Source organism: Crocodylus siamensis, chromosome 14, assembly GCF_052110815.1.
Source record: "Crocodylus siamensis isolate JL-2025a chromosome 14, ASM5211081v1, whole genome shotgun sequence".
Taxonomy (NCBI): Eukaryota; Metazoa; Chordata; order Crocodylia; family Crocodylidae; genus Crocodylus; species Crocodylus siamensis.
This window is the reverse complement of record NC_143408.1, coordinates 6349591-6371575: the sequence shown is the minus strand read 5'-3', so window position 1 is coordinate 6371575 and position 21985 is coordinate 6349591. Positions and strand designations below refer to the sequence as shown.

Sequence of the window (21985 nt, the reverse complement as noted above, 5' to 3'; positions counted from 1 at the left end):
TCCAGAAACTTCCACGGTGGGTGGTACCTCAAGCGCAGCCGGTACCACAGTGCAGCAAGGGACAACCACGGCTCCTCTTCCAAGCACTTCCCCATCACCCAGCACAGCACCTGCCACCTCCACAGCTTCCCTGCAGACCACAACGGGAGCACAAACCACCACATGGGCTAGCACCGCTCTGTCACTGCAGTCCAGTACACCTGCTTCTTCTCCAACTTCAGTCCCGCTGACTACAGCTCCCCTCACCTCTTCTGTGACAGAAAGCTCCACACCTGTCCAAGAGACCACAACCCCGGTGACATCCGCTGCAATGACCACTACTTCTGTGCACCTGATGACAACCACTCTTGCCCTGCCCGCCACTTCCCGAACTCAGAGCACAGCTGCTACCACCTCCACGGCACCAGAGACCGCCACTTCTCCTCCACAATCCACGAGTCCTGCTCAAACCCCGTCTCCCACTGCACCAGAGACCTCCACATCTCCTCCACAATCCACAAGTCCTGCTGAACCCCCGTCTCCCACTGCACCAGAGACCGCCACAACAATCCACAAGTCCTGCTCAAACCCCATCTCCCACTGCACCAGAGACCACAACCTGGCCAACCACAGCCCCCTTCTCCAGCTCCACGTTGACACCACACACGACCGTGGAGACGAGTACAGTCACTTCAGTCGGACAGACAACAGAACCGCCAAGCACCACCACCATGACGACACCCACACGTGGTCTGGAAGCATCCACTCCGGGTCCTTCCTCAAGCCCAGCCGGTACCACAGTGCAGCACAGGGACAACCACGGCTCCTCTTCCGAGCACTTCCCCATCACCCAGCACAGCTCCTGCCACCTCCACAGCTTCCCTGCAGACCACAACGGGAGTGCAAACCACCACACGGGCTAGCACCGCTCTGTCACCACAGTCCAGCACACCTGCTTCTTCTCCAACTTCAGTCCCGCTGACTACAGCTCCCCTCACCTCTTCTGTGACAGAAAGCTCCACACCTGTCCAAGAAACCGCAACCCCGGTGACATCCGCTGCAATGACCACTACTTCTGTGCACCTGATGACAACCACTCTTGCCCTGCCCGCCACTTCCCGAACTCAGAGCACAGCTGCTACCACCTCCACGGCACCAGAGACCGCCACTTCTCCTCCACAATCCACAAGTCCTGCTCAAACCCCTGTCTCCCACTGCACCAGAGACCGCCACATCTCCTCCACAATCCACAAGTCCTGCTCAAACCCTGTCTCCCACTGCACCAGAGACCACAACCGGGACAACCACAGCCCCCTTCTCCAGCTCCACGTTGACACCACACACGACCGTGGAGACGAGTACAGTCACTTCAGTCGGACAGACAACAGAACCGCCAAGCACCACCACCACCACGACACCCACACAAGGTCTGGAAGCATCCACTCTGGGTCCTACCTCAAGCCCAGCCGGTACCACAGTGCAGCAGGGGACAACCACGGCTCCTCTTCCGAGCACTTCCCCATCACCCAGCACAGCTCCTGCCACCTCCACAGCTTCCCTGCAGACCACTATAGGAGCGGAAACCACCACACAGGCTAGCACCGCTCTGTCACTGCAGTCCAGTACACCTGCTCTTTCTCCCACTTCAGGCCTGCCAAGTACAGCTGCCCCCACCACTTCTGCGGCACAAACCTCTGCATCTGTCCAAGAAACCCCAACCACTGGGAAATCCTCGGCAACGACCAGGTCTTCTACGCACCTGATGACAACCTCTTTTGCCATCCCCACCACTTCCCCAACACAGAGCACAGCTGCCACCACCACTACTGCAGCGGAGACTTCCACGTCTCCTCCACAATCCACAAGTGCTGTTAAAATGACCCCTTCCACAGTGCCGGGGAGCACAACAGTGCATACAACAGCCACGTTCTCCAGCTCCACTTCTGCAATGCACACGACCATGGAGACAAGCCCGCGCACTTCACCATCGCGGAGGACAGTCCTACCGAGTCCAGCTACCCTCACCTCTTCTGTGACAGAAAGCTCCACAGCTGTTCAAAAATCCACGATGACAGCTGGCCAAGAAACCGCAGCCACACCTGTCCGAAACACCACGTTGTCTCATGTGACATCTCCAAAGGAGTCAGGAATTCTTCCTTCTTCTACCACTTTAATTCCCCAGAACACACCTTCACAGGCTTCTTCAATAGAGCATACATCTAGCCCTGCCTTATATACCTTGAGCGATGAGGCATCTTCTACCCCAATAACTAGAGCATCTGAAGAGAAGACAACTGCAGCTGTAGTTACAGGTAGGAACATTTTTTTTTTCTTATATATACTGTCACTAGAGAATGTTCTTTGCTCCTCTTAATTTTTTTTTTTCCTACTATTGCCTGGCATTTTTTTGTTCAATCCAGAGGTTTAGAAAATATTAAGTAATGTGTACTTATGTTTGGTCTTTCAACTATCTATTTCGCCCAGTACTACTTAAAGAACTAACCAAACCACTGTTTGCTCCATTATTTAACCGAGGATTTCTTAGGGTGATATCTTTCATTGGACCAAGTGCATAGTTGGGATAGAGTTAGAGAAGCTTTCTTAGCTGTGTAGTTGGTTCAATAAAAGATATCATCCTACGGAGCCCTTGCCTCTTGCCTAATTCCTGCCTCATCATGGCTACAACATTCCTCTAACACTACCTAACTTAAGAATAAAGTTTTGATCATGAAGGTTGGCTGCAATGCTTTTTAGTGTTGTGTTCATGTGACTGGGGCAAAATAGCTCATTATTTGAAACAACTGGGCACTTCAAATGAATGTACTTTGTCATTGATAAAGCCTCTAAGTCTCTTGGAGAAAATCAAGCAAGTAAGATGTGTTACAACAACTTTGCAAACATAGTCGAGGAAAAGGTTGATCCAACACTTTTCCTTTAAAACACCAAAAGAAAAAATATTAGATGCTATTCAAATTAGCAACTGGACTCGATGATGGGGGGGACCAGATGATGGCTGGACTTGATGATGGGGGCTGGACTTGATGATCTTCTGAGGTCCCTTCCAGCCCTAATGTCTATGAAATGCTCTTGTTAGAAACAAACATTTGCTTTTTTATGAAGCATGTTCTGATCTAGCATCAGGCGTGTGCTCCAGAACCTCAATGCAAGATATCTAATATGCTTTTGTAAAGCAGTACACTGGGACAGCTGATAGACCATGGATTCTTTGGACTCAGTAAAGCAGAAACAATGAAAAGATTCATTAATTAAAATGAAGTAATTGAGTACTTTAAACATGAAGTAATGAAGTACTTTAAACATGTGAAGCCCCGCAATATAAGAGGGGCTTTAAGCTAATGAAAACTATGGGTGCACTTTCATTTTGCTTACACAGAAGTCATGTATAAGAATACTGTTATCCTCGTGCGAGAAGAGAAAGAGAAAACCGTTATACCAACCAAAAGTACTCCCACAGCTAAAGCCACTAAAAGTACAGTCGTGATGAGCACCACAAAAGTAGCCCCTCTTGTGATTCCAAACAACGAGGCAACCACAACAGGAGCAGAGACCCCCACAAGAGAGACCACTCCCCCAGCTGAAAGCACAACTACATCCACTTCTGCTTTAGCAGAGACATCCAATTCTCTTTTGTTCTCTTCCCGAACGGAGACCTCAGGACTAGTAAGTATTTCAACAACAGGGAAAACCATAATGTCCCCCGCTGTTATCTCACCATTGGAGATGACAGCTTTTGTCACCTCTACAAAAGCTGACATCTCTGAACCGACTGTTGGGATAACATCCACGGTTGAGACTGTTCTGGCTCCTACCACTGCAGGACCTATGGCCTCTTCCCCTGCTAAGACTACAGAAGCCTTGGTTGTGACAGTAGGGTCAGGGTCATACACAAATGCCACTCAGTCCAGTACAAAAATGATCACCAGTAATGAAACAGAAAGAACCATGGTTCTTCCACAAACCAGTTCTCCAAAGGTAACCACTGGTATGGTTACATCCACTTCCTCTCCTTTGACAAATTCTCCAGTGGAGAACATGGCAGCATTTACCACCAAGACTGCACAAGAGACAGACAAAACTGGCTTTCCTGCCACATCACCACTTGGGGAAACAGCTGTAACCACCCCTACCATAGCTCAGATAACTACAGGTGCTCTTGTGACAACCTCACATTATACAGCTACATCTACAACAGCTTCATCTACCACAGAAGAGAAACCCACTACAACCACATATAGCCCAGAAGATAGATCCTCAAATGCACTGGAAACAATTTCAACAGAAAAGACCACGCCATTAGCAAAGCAAGGCACTTTGCCTTTGGAGAACACAGCAACCGCTTCTCCTCCAACAGAGACAGCCACAGCTTCTCTTGCCACCATGCCACTGTTTGAAACAACTGCCATCCTTCCTTCTCTAGGGAAGACATCAACAGTGGCTCTTCTGAGCACTTCACCATTTGAAGTAGCAACCAAACCCCCTCCTACAATACCAGAGGCATCCACATCTCCCCTTAAAACCACTTCAACATTTGAGGGGGCTGCTGTCACTTTGATTAAAACAGAAACAGCCGCACCACTGCTGACCACATTGACCAATGCAGAAACAACTGCACCTCCTAAGAGTGAGATGCCTAAAGCTGCTCTTATGACTGTGTCACCATTTGAAACAACCCCACAGGTCACCTCTAGCACTACAGGCATAACCAAAGCTGCTCTGGAGACCATCTCCTCCTTTGGGACAACACCTTTAGGAACATCTAGCATGGCAGAGGAATACACAACTCATCTCAATCCCACTTCCCCATCGCAGTTAACCCGTGCAGCCTCTTTGGGAACACTGGGGACCTCCTCCACCTCTCCTGTGGCCACTTTACCTTTCAACACCACCGTGGCCACATCTACCCTAACAAAGACAACCGCTGCTTTCCTTGCAACCACTTCACTGTTTAAGACAACTGTCTTCTCGCCTACTATAAAAGAGGTGTTGACACCTACTAGTCTGAATACTATTTCACTGTTTAAGACAAGAACTGAGAACACCACACCCAGTCCTGCCCGAGAGATCACTGCATCGCATGAGGAAAGAGAGGAATCCACTTCTGCGGTAAGACAGCCATCCCCATCTCCACCTCCCAACACATCAGCATTTGGTACGATACCTCCAGCCACTGTGAGCACACCAGAGACATCCTCAGCTACTCCTGTGACCACTGCACTTTTTGAAACAAGCCCTCAAACTACCTCCCACATAGCAAGGACGTCCCCAGCTGCTTCTAGGCTCATGTCTCCATCTGAATCAACTTCTGTCCCCGCTTCTAGCATGTCAGAGGCATTCCCAGCTGCTCCTTTGAGCATTTCACCCCTACAGGGCATGGCAGCCACTTCTACAGTAACACAATCATCCATTGCTTCCCTTGCAACCACGTCACCATTTGAAACAAGAACCCCAATCCCTCCTTCTGTAAGGCAGACATCAACAGCTGTTCTTCTGAACACTTCACCATTGGAGTCAGCAAGTAATATCCCTTCTATGCTACCAGGGATGTTGACATCCCCACTTAAATCCACTGCACCGTATGAGATACCTGCTATCACTTTGATTAAAATAGAAACAGCCACACCACCTCCATCAACTTTGACCAACACAGAGGCACCCTCTGCTTCTCCAGAAACTATTTCTCCATGGGCAACAAAGCCCACACCCATCCTTATTACACAAGGCACATCCAGAATTGTGGCTGAGATAACTTCAGAAGTTGCAATTACATCTGCTGTCACCTCTCCTAAATATGAGACACCTAAAGCTGCCCCTGTGAATACTTTACCATTTGAAACAAGAGCCAAGGCCACCTCCAGCACTGCAGGCACGACCATGAAAAATGCTCCAGATATATCCACGCCTTTTGAGACAACCACTGCAGGAACCTCCAGCACAGCAGAGGCCTCCACAACTGCTTCTACGCCTAAATTTCCATTTGAATCAAATTCTGCCACCACTTCCAACACTTCTGGGACCTCCTCAACTGCCTTTCCAAAAATGTCACCACTAGAGAACTCTGCAGCCACTTCTGCTGTGACAGGGACAACCACAGAGTCCCTTGCAACCAGCTCAGCATTTGCAACAGTGACTTCCATCCCTCCTCTTGTAAGGGAGACATCAGCAGCTGCTCTTTCTGAGACACCAACTGAACTCCCTTCTATAATACGAAGGACATCCTCATCACCACTTAACACCACTGCAGCATTTGAGGTATCTGCTGCCACTTCATTCAAAACGCAAACAGCCGTACCCCTTCTAGCTACTTCCACCAGGGCAGAGACATCCACAGCTCCTCCACAAACTACTTCCCCATTGACAACAGTAGCTACAGCCACCCTAACTACAGCAGGCACATCCAGCGCTATGCCCGAGACTGCTTCACAAGTTGATGTCACACCTACTATGACTTCCCCTAATGGTGGGACACCTAACGCTACTCTTGTGACTACTTCACCCTTTGAGACGAGAGCTGAGGCTACCTCTCATCCTGGAGGCATGACCAAAGCTGCTCCTGGCACCACTGCACCCTATGAGACCACGGGTGCAGGAACCCCTAGCACAGCAGAGACATCCACAACCGCTACTATGCCCAGTTCTCCATTGCAGTCAGCTGCTGCAGCAACTACCGGCGCAGCAGGCTCCTCTAGGGCTACTCTTGGGACCACTTTACCACCAGCGACCACTGCTGCCACTGCTACAGTCCCAGACACAACCACAGCCATCCTTGCAGCCACCTCGCCATTTGAAGCCACAACTCCGATCCCTCCTCCTCTAACGGAGACATCGACAGCTGCCCTTCTGAGCACGTCACCAGCTGGGACGAGACCTGAGGCCATGTCCCCCACAGAAGGGAAATCCAGCGCTGCCCCAGAGGCCACATCACCACTTGAGGAAAGACCTGAGCTGACTTCTGTGATAAGAGAGCCATCCACATCTCCACCTCTCCACACCCCAGCTCTTGGCACCACACCTGCAGCCACTGCAAGCCCGCTGGAGACCGCCTCACCTACTCTTGTGACCACTTCTCCTTCTGGAACAAGCCCTCAGCCCACCTTGCCCCCAGCAGGGACATCCACTACTGCCCAAGAGACCACTTCACCATTTGAGACTCCAGCTGCCGGACCCTCGAGCGCAGCAGGGACGTCCAGAGTTGCTTCTGCTCCCGTTCCCCCGTTTGCATCAACTCCTGCAGCCTCTTCCAGCACAGCAGGCTCTGCAAGGGCAACTGCTCTGACCACTTTATCCATGGAGGTCACTTCTGCCCCTTCAGCAGTGACAGAGACATCCACAGCGTCTCCTACAACCACCCCAGCACTTCAAACAACATCTACCATCCCTCCTGACATAGGGAAGGCATCCACAGCTGCTCTTCTCAACACGTCATCATTTGTGACAGGAACTGAACTCCCTTCTGTAATATCAGGAACATCCACATCTCCACGTGAAACCACTCCAGCATTTGAGGGAACTGCTGCCACTTTGAATAAAAGAGAAACCCCCACACCACTGCTCACCATTTTGACCAATGCAGAAACATCCACAGCTCCTACGAGTGAGACATCTAAAGCTGCTCCTACAACTGCTTCACCATTTGAAACAATACCTGAGGTCACCCCCAGCTTTTCAGACATAACCAAAACAGCTCCTGAGACAACTTCCCTCTTTGGGACCTCAGCTCTAGGAGCCTCCAGCATGACAGGGGCATACACAACTCCTCCTAAGCCCGCTTCCCCATCGCAGTCAACTCCTGCAGCCTCCTTGGGACCATGGACCACATCATCCTCTCCTGTGGCAACTTCACCTTTAGAGACCACCATGGCCACTTCTACTCCGCCAGACCAAACTACTGCTTCCCTTGCAACCACTTCATCATTCAAGATGACAACTGTTCTCCCACCTACCATAAAGGAGGCATCGACCCCTGCTCTTCTGAATACTTCACTATTTGAGACAAGAACGGAGAACACCTCCCCCAGTACTGCCCGAGAGACCACCGCACCACTTGAGGAAACAGTTGAATTCACTTCTGTGGTAGGAAAGCCACCCCCATCTCTACCTCCCAACACCCCAGCATTTGCTACGACACCTTCAGTGACTGTTGGGGTGCCGGATACATCCTCAGCTACTCTTGTGACCACTACTCTTTTTGAAACAAGCCCTCAAACCACCTCCCACACAACAGGGACATCCTCAGCTGTTTCAGTGCCCATTTCTCCACTTAAATCAACTCCTGCTACTGCTTCCAGCACATCAGAGATGTCCTCAGCGGCTCCTCCACCCACGTCACCGCTGCAGAACTCTGCTATAACAGGAACAACCGCAGAGTCTCTTGCAACCCCCTCACCATTGGAAACAACAGCCACCACTCCTCCTCCTGTAATGCACACATCAGCATCTACTCTTCTCAGCACTTATCCATTTGAATCACCAAGCAGAAACCCCTCTACACGACCAGGGATGTTGACTGCATCGTTTGTGGTAACTGCTGCCACTTCCATTAAAACAGAAACAGCCACACCACCTCCAGCTACCTTGATCAACACAGAGGCACCCTCTGCTTCTCCCGAAAAGACTTCTCCATGGGCAACAAAGACCACATCCATCCTTATTGGAAGAGGCACATCTGTAGCTGTGCCTGAGAGCACTTCACAAGTTGCAATCACATCTGCTGTCACCTCTCCTAAATACGAGACCTCTAAAGCTGCTCTTGTGACTACTTTACCATTTGAGACAAGAGCTGAGGCCACCTCCAGCACCGCAGGCATGACCAAAAATGCTCCTAACATCTCTACGCCTTTTGAGACAACCACTGCAGGAACCTCTAGCAGAGCAGAGGCCTCCGCAACTGCTTCTATGCCCAATTCTCCATTTGAATCCACTTCTGCCACCACTTCCAGCACTTCTGGGACCCCCTCAGCTGCTCCTCCGACCGCTTCAGCAGTGGAGAACTCTGCAGCCACTTCTGCTGTGACAGGGACATCCACAGAGTCCCTTGCAACCAGCTCCCCACTTGCAACAGCGACTCCCAACCCTTCTCCTGTCAGGGAGACATCAACAGCCGCTCTTCTGAACACTTCACCATTTGGGACAGCAGCTGAACTCCTTTCTACAATACCAGGGACACCCTCATCACCTCTTAAAACCACTTCAGCATTTGAGGTATCTGCTGCCACTTCATTCAAAACACAAACAGCCGCGCCACCTCTAGCTACTTCCACCAGGGCAGAGACATCCACAGCTCCTCCACAAACTACCTCCCCATTGACAACACCTACAGCCACCCTAACTACAGCAGGCACATCAGGGTTTGTGCAGGAGACCACTTCAGAAGTTGAGTTTACAGCCACTTTTACTTCTGCTACGAGTGAGGCATCCAAAGCTGTTTTTGTGACTACTTCACCCTTGGAGACAAGAGCTGAGGCCACCTCTGCAGGAATGACCAGAACAGCTCTGGACACCGCAACATCCTTCGAGACCACGGGTGCAGGAACCCCTAGCACAGCAGAGACATCCACAACCGCTACTATGCCCAGTTCTCCATTGCAGTCAGCTGCTGCAGCAACTACCGGCGCAGCAGGCTCCTCTAGGGCTACTCTTGGGACCACTTTACCACCAGCGACCACTGCTGCCACTGCTACAGTCCCAGACACAACCACAGCCATCCTTGCAGCCACCTCGCCATTTGAAGCCACAACTCCGATCCCTCCTCCTCTAACGGAGACATCGACAGCTGCCCTTCTGAGCACGTCACCAGCTGGGACGAGACCTGAGGCCATGTCCCCCACAGAAGGGAAATCCAGCGCTGCCCCAGAGGCCACATCACCACTTGAGGAAAGACCTGAGCTGACTTCTGTGATAAGAGAGCCATCCACATCTCCACCTCTCCACACCCCAGCTCTTGGCACCACACCTGCAGCCACTGCAAGCCCGCTGGAGACCGCCTCACCTACCCTTGTGACCACTTCTCCTTCTGGAACAAGCCCTCAGCCCACCTTGCCCCCAGCAGGGACATCCACTACTGCCCAAGAGACCACTTCACCATTTGAGACTCCAGCTGCCGGACCCTCGAGCGCAGCAGGGACGTCCAGAGTTGCTTCTGCTCCCGTTCCCCCGTTTGCATCAACTCCTGCAGCCTCTTCCAGCACAGCAGGCTCTGCAAGGGCAACTGCTCTGACCACTTTATCCATGGAAGTCACTTCTGCCCCTTCAGCAGTGACAGAGACATCCACAGCATCTCCTACAACTACCCCAGCACTTCAAACAACATCTACCATCCCTCCTGACATAGGGAAGGCATCCACAGCTGCTCTTTTAAACACTGCACCACTTGAGACAGCAGCTGAACTCACGTCTGCAATAGCAAGGACATCCACATCTCCACATGAAACCACTTCAGCTTTTGATGTTGCCTTTTCAAGTAAAAGTGAAACAGCCACTACACTGCTAACCACTCTGACCAATGCAGAACCATCCATAGCTCCTAAAAGCGAGACACCCAGATCTTCTCTTATGAGCGCTTCACCATTTGAAACTGTACCCAAGGTCACCTCTACCTCTGCAGGAATAGCTAAAGCTTCTCCTGAGACCACTTCTTCCTTTGGGACAACAGCTATAGGATCCTTCAGCACAACAGGGGAATACACATCTCGTCCTACGCCCACTTCCCCATTGCAGTCAACACCTGCCGCCTCTTTGAGAACACCGGGTATGTTCTCCACCGCTCCTGCGACCACTTCACTTTTAAAGGCCGCTGTGGCCACTTCTGCTCTAACAGAGACAGCCACTGCTTCCCTTCCAACCACTTCACCATTTAAGATGGCAACTGTCTTCCCATCTACAATAAAGGAGGCTTTGACATCTACTCTTCTGAATAGTTCACTACTTAGGACAGGAACAGGGAACACCTCACCCAGTACTGCCCCAGGGACCACCACACCACTTGAGCAAAGGGTTAAATTCACTTCTGTGGTGAGAGAGCCACCCACATCTCCACCATCCAATACTCCAACATTTGAGATGACACCTGCAGTCACTGTGAGCACACCAGACAGATCCTCAGCTACTCTTGTAACCACTACACTTTTTGAAACAACCCCCCAAACCGTCTCCCACACAGCAGGGACATCCTCAGTTGCTTCTAGGCCCATGTCCCCATTTGATACAACTGCTGCCACTGCTTCTAGCATGTCAGGGATGTCCTCAGTTGTGCCTCCGACCAGTTCACCACTGCAGAACTCTGCAGCCACTTCTACAGTAACACAGACATCCATAGCTTCCCTTGCAACCATGTTACCATTTGAAATACCAACTGCCCTCCGTCCCCTTGTAAGGGAGACATCAACTGCGGCTCTTCTGAACACTTCACCATTTGAGTCAGCAAGTGAAATCCCTCCTACACTAGCAGGGATGTCCACATCTCTGCTTAAATCCACATCAGCATTTGAGGCGACTGCTACCACTTCCATTAAAACAGAAACAGCCACACCACCTCCAGCTACCTTGGTCAACACAGAGGCACCCTCTGCTTCTCCCAAAAAGACTTCTTCTTGGGCAACAAAACCCACTCCCATCCTTACTACAATGGGCACATCTGTAGCTGTGCTTGAGAGCACTTCACAAGTTGCAATCACATCTGCTGTCACCTCTCCTAAATACGAGACCTCTAAAGCTGCTCTTGTGACTATTTTACCATTTGAGACAAGAGCTGAGGCCACCTCCAGCACTGCAGGCATGACCAAAAATGCTCCTAACATCTCTACGCCTTTTGAGACAACCACTGCAGGAACCTCTAGCAGAGCAGAGGCCTCTGCAACTGCTTCTATACCCAATTCTCCATTTGAATCCACTTCTGCCACCACTTCCAGCACTTCTGGGACCCCCTCAGCTGCTCCTCCGACCGCTTCAGCAGTGGAGAACTCTGCAGCCACTTCTGCTGTGACAGGGACATCCACAGAGTCCCTTGCAACCAGCTCCCCACTTGCAACAGCGACTCCCAACCCTTCTCCTGTCAGGGAGACATCAACAGCCGCTCTTCTGAACACTTCACCATTTGGGACAGTAGCTGAACTCCTTTCTACAATACCAGGGACACCCTCATCACCTCTTAAAACCACTTCAGCATTTGAGGTATCTGCTGCCACTTCATTCAAAACACAAACAGCCGCGCCACCTCTAGCTACTTCCACCAGGGCAGAGACATCCACAGCTCCTCCACAAACTACCTCCCCATTGACAACCCCTACAGCCACCCTAACTACAGCAGGCACATCAGGGTTTGTGCAGGAGACCACTTCAGAAGTTGAGTTTACAGCCACTTTTACTTCTGCTACGAGTGAGGCATCCAAAGCTGTTTTTGTGACTACTTCACCCTTGGAGACAAGAGCTGAGGCCACCTCTGCAGGAATGACCAGAACAGCTCTGGACACCGCAACATCCTTCGAGACCACGGGTGCAGGAACCCCTAGCACAGCAGAGACATCCACAACCGCTACTATGCCCAGTTCTCCATTGCAGTCAGCTGCTGCAGCAACTACCGGCGCAGCAGGCTCCTCTAGGGCTACTCTTGGGACCACTTTACCACCAGCGACCACTGCTGCCACTGCTACAGTCCCAGACACAACCACAGCCATCCTTGCAGCCACCTCGCCATTTGAAGCCACAACTCCGATCCCTCCTCCTCTAACGGAGACATCGACAGCTGCCCTTCTGAGCACGTCACCAGCTGGGACGAGACCTGAGGCCATGTCCCCCACAGAAGGGAAATCCAGCGCTGCCCCAGAGGCCACATCACCACTTGAGGAAAGACCTGAGCTGACTTCTGTGATAAGAGAGCCATCCACATCTCCACCTCTCCACACCCCAGCTCTTGGCACCACACCTGCAGCCACTGCAAGCCCGCTGGAGACCGCCTCACCTACCCTTGTGACCACTTCTCCTTCTGGAACAAGCCCTCAGCCCACCTTGCCCCCAGCAGGGACATCCACTACTGCCCAAGAGACCACTTCACCATTTGAGACTCCAGCTGCCGGACCCTCGAGCGCAGCAGGGACGTCCAGAGTTGCTTCTGCTCCCGTTCCCCCGTTTGCATCAACTCCTGCAGCCTCTTCCAGCACAGCAGGCTCTGCAAGGGCAACTGCTCTGACCACTTTATCCATGGAAGTCACTTCTGCCCCTTCAGCAGTGACAGAGACATCCACAGCATCTCCTACAACTACCCCAGCACTTCAAACAACATCTACCATCCCTCCTGACATAGGGAAGGCATCCACAGCTGCTCTTTTAAACACTGCACCACTTGAGACAGCAGCTGAACTCACGTCTGCAATAGCAAGGACATCCACATCTCCACATGAAACCACTTCAGCTTTTGATGTTGCCTTTTCAAGTAAAAGTGAAACAGCCACTACACTGCTAACCACTCTGACCAATGCAGAACCATCCATAGCTCCTAAAAGCGAGACACCCAGATCTTCTCTTATGAGCGCTTCACCATTTGAAACTGTACCCAAGGTCACCTCTACCTCTGCAGGAATAGCTAAAGCTTCTCCTGAGACCACTTCTTCCTTTGGGACAACAGCTATAGGATCCTTCAGCACAACAGGGGAATACACATCTCGTCCTACGCCCACTTCCCCATTGCAGTCAACACCTGCCGCCTCTTTGAGAACACCGGGTATGTTCTCCACCGCTCCTGCGACCACTTCACTTTTAAAGGCCGCTGTGGCCACTTCTGCTCTAACAGAGACAGCCACTGCTTCCCTTCCAACCACTTCACCATTTAAGATGGCAACTGTCTTCCCATCTACAATAAAGGAGGCTTTGACATCTACTCTTCTGAATAGTTCACTACTTAGGACAGGAACAGGGAACACCTCACCCAGTACTGCCCCAGGGACCACCACACCACTTGAGCAAAGGGTTAAATTCACTTCTGTGGTGAGAGAGCCACCCACATCTCCACCATCCAATACTCCAACATTTGAGATGACACCTGCAGTCACTGTGAGCACACCAGACAGATCCTCAGCTACTCTTGTAACCACTACACTTTTTGAAACAACCCCCCAAACCGTCTCCCACACAGCAGGGACATCCTCAGTTGCTTCTAGGCCCATGTCCCCATTTGATACAACTGCTGCCACTGCTTCTAGCATGTCAGGGATGTCCTCAGTTGTGCCTCCGACCAGTTCACCACTGCAGAACTCTGCAGCCACTTCTACAGTAACACAGACATCCATAGCTTCCCTTGCAACCATGTTACCATTTGAAATACCAACTGCCCTCCGTCCCCTTGTAAGGGAGACATCAACTGCGGCTCTTCTGAACACTTCACCATTTGAGTCAGCAAGTGAAATCCCTCCTACACTAGCAGGGATGTCCACATCTCTGCTTAAATCCACATCAGCATTTGAGGCGACTGCTACCACTTCCATTAAAACAGAAACAGCCACACCACCTCCAGCTACCTTGGTCAACACAGAGGCACCCTCTGCTTCTCCCAAAAAGACTTCTTCTTGGGCAACAAAACCCACTCCCATCCTTACTACAATGGGCACATCTGTAGCTGTGCTTGAGAGCACTTCACAAGTTGCAATCACATCTGCTGTCACCTCTCCTAAATACGAGACCTCTAAAGCTGCTCTTGTGACTATTTTACCATTTGAGACAAGAGCTGAGGCCACCTCCAGCACTGCAGGCATGACCAAAAATGCTCCTAACATCTCTACGCCTTTTGAGACAACCACTGCAGGAACCTCTAGCAGAGCAGAGGCCTCTGCAACTGCTTCTATACCCAATTCTCCATTTGAATCCACTTCTGCCACCACTTCCAGCACTTCTGGGACCCCCTCAGCTGCTCCTCCGACCGCTTCAGCAGTGGAGAACTCTGCAGCCACTTCTGCTGTGACAGGGACATCCACAGAGTCCCTTGCAACCAGCTCCCCACTTGCAACAGCGACTCCCAACCCTTCTCCTGTCAGGGAGACATCAACAGCCGCTCTTCTGAACACTTCACCATTTGGGACAGTAGCTGAACTCCTTTCTACAATACCAGGGACACCCTCATCACCTCTTAAAACCACTTCAGCATTTGAGGTATCTGCTGCCACTTCATTCAAAACACAAACAGCCGCGCCACCTCTAGCTACTTCCACCAGGGCAGAGACATCCACAGCTCCTCCACAAACTACCTCCCCATTGACAACCCCTACAGCCACCCTAACTACAGCAGGCACATCAGGGTTTGTGCAGGAGACCACTTCAGAAGTTGAGTTTACAGCCACTTTTACTTCTGCTACGAGTGAGGCATCCAAAGCTGTTTTTGTGACTACTTCACCCTTGGAGACAAGAGCTGAGGCCACCTCTGCAGGAATGACCAGAACAGCTCTGGACACCGCAACATCCTTCGAGACCACGGGTGCAGGAACCCCTAGCACAGCAGAGACATCCACAACCGCTACTATGCCCAGTTCTCCATTGCAGTCAGCTGCTGCAGCAACTACCGGCGCAGCAGGCTCCTCTAGGGCTACTCTTGGGACCACTTTACCACCAGCGACCACTGCTGCCACTGCTACAGTCCCAGACACAACCACAGCCATCCTTGCAGCCACCTCGCCATTTGAAGCCACAACTCCGATCCCTCCTCCTCTAACGGAGACATCGACAGCTGCCCTTCTGAGCACGTCACCAGCTGGGACGAGACCTGAGGCCATGTCCCCCACAGAAGGGAAATCCAGCGCTGCCCCAGAGGCCACATCACCACTTGAGGAAAGACCTGAGCTGACTTCTGTGATAAGAGAGCCATCCACATCTCCACCTCTCCACACCCCAGCTCTTGGCACCACACCTGCAGCCACTGCAAGCCCGCTGGAGACCGCCTCACCTACTCTTGTGACCACTTCTCCTTCTGGAACAAGCCCTCAGCCCACCTTGCCCCCAGCAGGGACATCCACTACTGCCCAAGAGACCACTTCACCATTTGAGACTCCAGCTGCCGGACCCTCGAGCGCAGCAGGGACGTCCAGAGTTGCTTCTGCTCCCGTTCCCCCGTTTGCATCAACTCCTGCAGCCTCTTCCAGCACAGCAGGCTCTGCAAGGGCAACTGCTCTGACCACTTTATCCATGGAGGTCACTTCTGCCCCTTCAGCAGTGACAGAGACATCCACAGCGTCTCCTACAACCACCCCAGCACTTCAAACAACATCTACCATCCCTCCTGACATAGGGAAGGCATCCACAGCTGCTCTTTTAAACACCGCACCACTGGAGACAGCAGCTGAACTCCCTTCTGTAATATCAGGGACATCCACATCTCCACATGAAACCACTTCAGCATTTGAGGGAACTTCTCTCACTTCAACTGCAAGAGAAACAGCTTCACCACTGCTGACCACTTTGGCAAATCCTGAGGCACAATCAGTGCCTCCAGAAACCACTTCTCCATTGTCAACAAAGGCCACCACGGCCCTTACTACAGCAGGCACATCCAGAGCTCCACCTGCAAGCATTTTATCAGTTGACACCACATCTACTGGCACATCTAAGAGCAAGACACCCAAAGCTGCTCTTATGACTACTTTGCCCTTTGAGACAAGAGCTGAGGCCTCCTCTAGCTCTGCAGGCGTAACCAAAGCTGCTCTTGAATCCACTACACGTTTTGAGACAACCACTGCAGCAATCATTGACCAAACAGGGACATTCAAAGTTGTCTCTATGCCCATATCTACATTTGAATCATCTCCTGAAGACACAGTGAGCATTTCTGCAACTTCCTCAGCTGCCTCTATGACCAGTTCACCTTTCAAGACAACTGCTGCCACTTCTGCTGCCACTTCTACCGCTACAGGGACAGGGACAGGGACAGTGACAGCAACAGCTTCTCTTGCAACCACTTCGCTCTTTCATACCAAAACTGTTGTTTCTCCTACCGTAACAGAGGGGTCAATGGCTGCTCTTATGTCTATCTCACCATTTATGACAAGAACTGTAGCCACTTCTAGCATATCTGGGACATTGCAAAGTGCCCTAGTGGCCACATCGTCACTTGGGATGACCATTGCTGATACCTCGAGGCCAGCAAAGATATCCACAACTATCTCTACACCTACTTTACCATTTCTGTCAACTCCTGCAGGCTCTTCTAGCACAGCAGAGACCTCCTCTACTGGTCCTAAGTCCACTTCAGCCCCTTCTATAACAAAGTTGTTGGGCTCCTCTGGGTCAACCACATCATCCCCTCTGTCCCATATCACTGCTGAGAGTAAAAATATTTTTTCTGCTATTACAACCACAGAGATGAATTTACCCGCCTCTCTCAGCTTTGTTCCAGTTAAGACTACAGCATTAATTTCCAGTGCAGCAGCCCCTCTGTCAACCACCCTTCTAACAAACCCTGAGACAACTACTAGGACGATCAAAACGGTCAGTTTTAGTACTTCTGCGGCTACAGAGCTAACCACCTATTTGGTAAAAAGCAACCAATCTGAGATGACAACAGCATCAATCACGACTCAAAATGCAGAGAAAACCAGGACTGAACCTCATACTACCAGCCTATTTGGGACCTCAACACCATTGGACAATGCTTCAATAGATACGAGAAGCACCGAGACTCCTTTGACCGCTGCTCAGTCTGAGACTACAGCCACACAGCCCAGCGCTGCAAACGTCTCTGAAACTACCGCTGCAACCAAGACTACACCCTCCTCTGAAAGCACCACAGCTGGGGTTGCAGAGAGACCTCTTACCACCCCCATAAAGACACTGCTTACCACACCGCCAGTCACAAGTAAGCATTTGTGTGTGTTAGATCCTCCAGAATGCACAGACATTTTCGCACACCTGTCAAGATTTTCACCGCATGCAAAACTCAATTATCTTTTTCTCTGTGTGATTCAATACTGCAGATCTTATTTTCTAAACACTGACAACATGCACGGCTCAAATGAGATTGTTTTAGACACGCTTGCTTGGGAACATGTGTGAAAGCTTGCTAGCCAAATCAACTTCACTATTAGGTGCCAAGTAAGGGTCTGAAAAGGTTTGAAAAGGCACTTGGGTGTTTCAGGGCTAGAGTACGTGCCAGACATTTAGGGTTTTTTTAATGGGGAAAAAAATAAATTTTCAGTGTCTCATATTGAAAGTCTTCTTCAGATGTCTAAGATGTAGGAGTCAGGATCTGTTTTGCCCTGTTCCTTACTGTCACGTCTTTTGGCTGCATGTAAAACAACCATATTTATGTTGCCACATTTACTTTCTCACCATTAACATTTACATCGGAAATTTTCCTTTGGACGGCTCTAATTAAAGCTATTCCTACGCAGGTCAACAGGTCACTGAACCCACCGTCAAGCCTGCCACAGCAGTCCCCGTCGACAGACCAGTTAGTGGTGACAATGTCACAACTCTGCAAACCAGCTCCCAGCCCGCACCGACGTCCAGCAGCTCCACAAGTAAGTACTGTGAATAGCGTCACGATAGTCTACCTGGAATCCAGAACACTAAACCAAATGTACTCAGGTTCTCGGGGGGAAAAAAAATGTCTAGCAACATTATCCCTTCTTTCAGGTGGGGTTGCACAGGGAGTTGGAGTGTGAAATGAATGCATAGATAAGAATACCCCTTATCTATGTTTGCCAGCTATTTCTGCTTTATTAGTGGTTTTGCTATTATCGTTGTTGGAGATAAATGTCACAAAATGTCAGTGAGTCAATATATGCATCTTAGAGACACCATGCTCAAAAGCACTACCGCCTACCCTAAATCTTTCATTTCCATTCCGGTCCCAAAGCTACAGAAATTAATTTATTCTCAATGATTTCCCTACCACAGGAGCTACAACCAGGTCTCCATTCTCCCCAGAATTCCCTTCTAAAATGGCACAGGTTCCTACAACAACCACGCCAGCAGCGGCAACCCCTGCATGGCAGAAGACAACTTCCTTCTTGCCAATGGCCACATCCAAGCCAACAAATAAGACGTTTTGCTGCGTTTTTTATACAAGACCAGCAGTGTTAACAATCAGGCTTTGGACTTTAAGAGCAACACTCTCAAAAGTACATAAGTCATTTTAAGACTCTCAGTGAGACTTAGAATAAAATGTATCTGTACATCTACTGCATGTGCATAACCTGAACTGGAAGTAGAATAGCTGCTTTAGTGTAACGCTGCACACGTAGCAATAAACTCTAAAACTAAAGAGGACCGGGGGTCATCCAAAAGGATTTAGCCAAAATGAGGGACAGATTTTCATACACTTCCTCATCCTGAAGACAATCTTTCTCAATGAATACTTTCACTGAAAGCAATAGGAATGCTTTTGGAGAACAGCACCATTATACGCGCACTTTTATTGTACATTACTATTATACGTATGGATCCTAAAAAGTTGCAAATATATGGTCAGATGAAACGCAGAACAGGAATTGGCTAAATAATACATGTAAGAAATAATAACAGAGATAAATTTGCAAGGGAAAGCTATTAAATGTCTTGTGTTATTATAAATAATAATACGCTATTATTATTGCCGTGTGTTATTATAAATAATAATAAGCTATTAAATGTCAACAAAAAAGAGATGTTGATGAACATTAGCAACCAAGATTTTCGAGGAAGGTTATTTGAACTTAAGACTTGATCTGGTGCAATGTTATTTCTTATTAATATCAATCCCTGTTTTCAGAAAAAAAAATAGTGCTATTAGAGAGGTATAACTTCTAGGAGATCGAGGGGAAAATCAGATTAAGCTTTCACACGTGTAAAAGGCATGTATGTGGCTATAACTGGAATTACTGGCAGTTATGCAGGTTTGGATTCTGAATTTCCCATACCAGCCAAAGGAGCAAACTCAGTACAGCTGTACTCCAGCCAGCAAAATTCCCAAGAAAAACAGATTAATCAACTACACATCAACCTCCAGGAAAGAAAAATGGCAAGTACTGGTAGGGTGAGGAAAAGGCAGAAGAAGAACACCGTCCTAATTGCTGGCTAAACAGCTGAGGTGTTAGGGAATTTCCCAGACAGGATTTGGCATTTTAATCAGAGATGAACTTTTAGTTATCACCTCCCACTTGCAGCTACTTCACTGATATCACTCCCTTATAAAAAAAAATAAAATCCTTATATTTCCAGCTGGTATTCAAAGCACAACAGAATCTCTTATGATTGAACAATTCACGGTGAACTTCACCATAACCACCCTCCAGTACTCCACAGCACTTGGGACTCCCGGTTCCAACACATTCAACGCTACGGAGAAAACCCTGGCCCATTTGGTGAGTTGACTCAGCTGCACCCTTCCCTGGGGAAAGTGTTGGGGCTTGGGGCATTTCAGCCTACCTGGCACAATGTCATTTGTAAATCATTCTGCATCTGTGACTTGGCAGCTCAACCTCGTCTTCAGGGAGAGCAGCGTCGGCCCCGCTTACCTGGAATGCAAAGTGACGGCTTATCGGTAAGTGTCCTGGGCTTTGGAGTTCCCATTTGACAAGTGGTCTGGGTGCCCGCTCGCTGTCTTCTCCTTTGGCATCGCAGGGGGGCCAAAACATGTCCTTGGCACAACGCAGCGTCTACAGGCCTGCCACTCCCTCTCTAACTAGACTGGACGCGTGTGAAATATGCCCGAGTCTTCCCAGCCACATGGGTCAAGGGCCTTTCGGGGTCACAGTGCAGGGAGGCAGGGAGCAAATGTGGTTTACATTTCCAAAATGAAAGTTGAAAAGTTCATGCTGCCATGAATCAGAAAATGCTAGGAAACTAGGGAGAGAGGGAATCTGCTCTGGAGAGCTGTCTGGGCACATGAGATCACCTGGGTCTTTGGCTTTTGCAGACCCGTGAGGGGCGGGGATGACACCGGGGTGGACGCTGCCTGCACCTACCGAAGCGACTCCGCCAGGCCCCCGTTTGACAGAGTGCGTGTTTACCATGAAGTGCGCAAGAGGACAAATGGCATCACCCAGCTGGGCACCTACACCCTGGACAAGAACAGCCTCTACGTCAACGGTAGGCAGCGCATTTTGCAGCACTGGGCTCGTGCCCTTCACAGGATTGCTTGCATAAATCCCCGAACCGTTTCCCTACATGTGCCAATGGGGACGTGAACATGCAAACAAAACAAAGCCAGTGCAGAACAAAAGCTCATATTGCCCGCAGGGAGCTCACCGCTGGCACCTCTCCTGCAGCACTCAGGGAAAGGAAAGGCAGCTCCCACCGCGTGCAGGCAGCCTTCCTAGACCTCCAAGCACACTTCGGGAAGCACGCAATGGCTTTGCGTGCCCCAAGCTCCATACACCACAGTCCTGATCAGATTTAGTCTGCAGGGGGACACTAGAGCCTACCCTTCATACAAGGAGAAACAGTGCTGAACCCCGGTGAGCCACGGCCACCACAATCCAACCTTCACCCACGTACCCCTAGCGCCTGATTATGGGCCACAGCTACAGTGTAGGTGGGAGGAGCAAGGGCTTCCACAGGCACCGGCCACCCCACGAACCCCCTAAATGGACAAGATAAATCCACATGCAACCCATTGGCAGGCCATGCCCCAGCCCTAGAAAAGCTCTCGTTCACAGCTCTGCCCACATCCTGAACTGCAGGACCTCATTTTGAGAGCACTGCCACCACCCCAGCATGGGCCCCACATTGGGCATCCTTACAGTGGCAGAAAAAGTCGCCTACAGCTTATCAGAGTAGTTGTATTAAAGCAAACACCCAGGCATGTACCCTTATTCACTCTGCGATCGAACAGCCTTCACCCACTGTGAAGGACTCTCCAACAGCCCCATTGCTAATGAGGACACACTGCAACAGGGAGCTCATGATGAGAGCTTGGGCAGCTGACCTTGCTCTTCTTTTGTGCTTCTTTAGATCCCACTAACGATTTAATTTTCCCATTGCAGGCTATAATGAAGCACCAGCTCTGCCAAGTGAGTATATGTCATTATTAACC

General features: G+C 50.2%; 1 protein-coding gene across 1 annotated transcript; it reads left to right on the top strand.

Moving 5' to 3' along the window:
- Nucleotides 1-13515: 13515 nt before the first annotated feature.
- On the top strand, nucleotides 13516-21876 carry LOC149853279 (uncharacterized). Its single transcript, XM_090027919.1, has 7 exons — nucleotides 13516-17824; nucleotides 18360-18488; nucleotides 18868-19008; nucleotides 20170-20312; nucleotides 20424-20491; nucleotides 20867-21039; nucleotides 21785-21876. Exons 1-7 carry the CDS (start codon nucleotides 13516-13518, stop codon nucleotides 21874-21876), a joined length of 5055 nt encoding a protein of 1684 aa, XP_089884045.1.
- The last annotated feature ends 109 nt before the right edge of the window (nucleotides 21877-21985 follow it).

Coding starts and splice junctions, on each gene's coding strand:
- LOC149853279 (XM_090027919.1), top strand. CDS start 13,516: ATGAGCGCTTCACCATTTGAAACTGTACCCAAGGTCACCTCTACCTCT. Junction 17,825..18,359: donor TACCACACCGCCAGTCACAA/GTAAGCATTTGT, acceptor ATTCCTACGCAG/GTCAACAGGTCACTGAACCC. Junction 20,492..20,866: donor TGCAAAGTGACGGCTTATCG/GTAAGTGTCCTG, acceptor TGGCTTTTGCAG/ACCCGTGAGGGGCGGGGATG.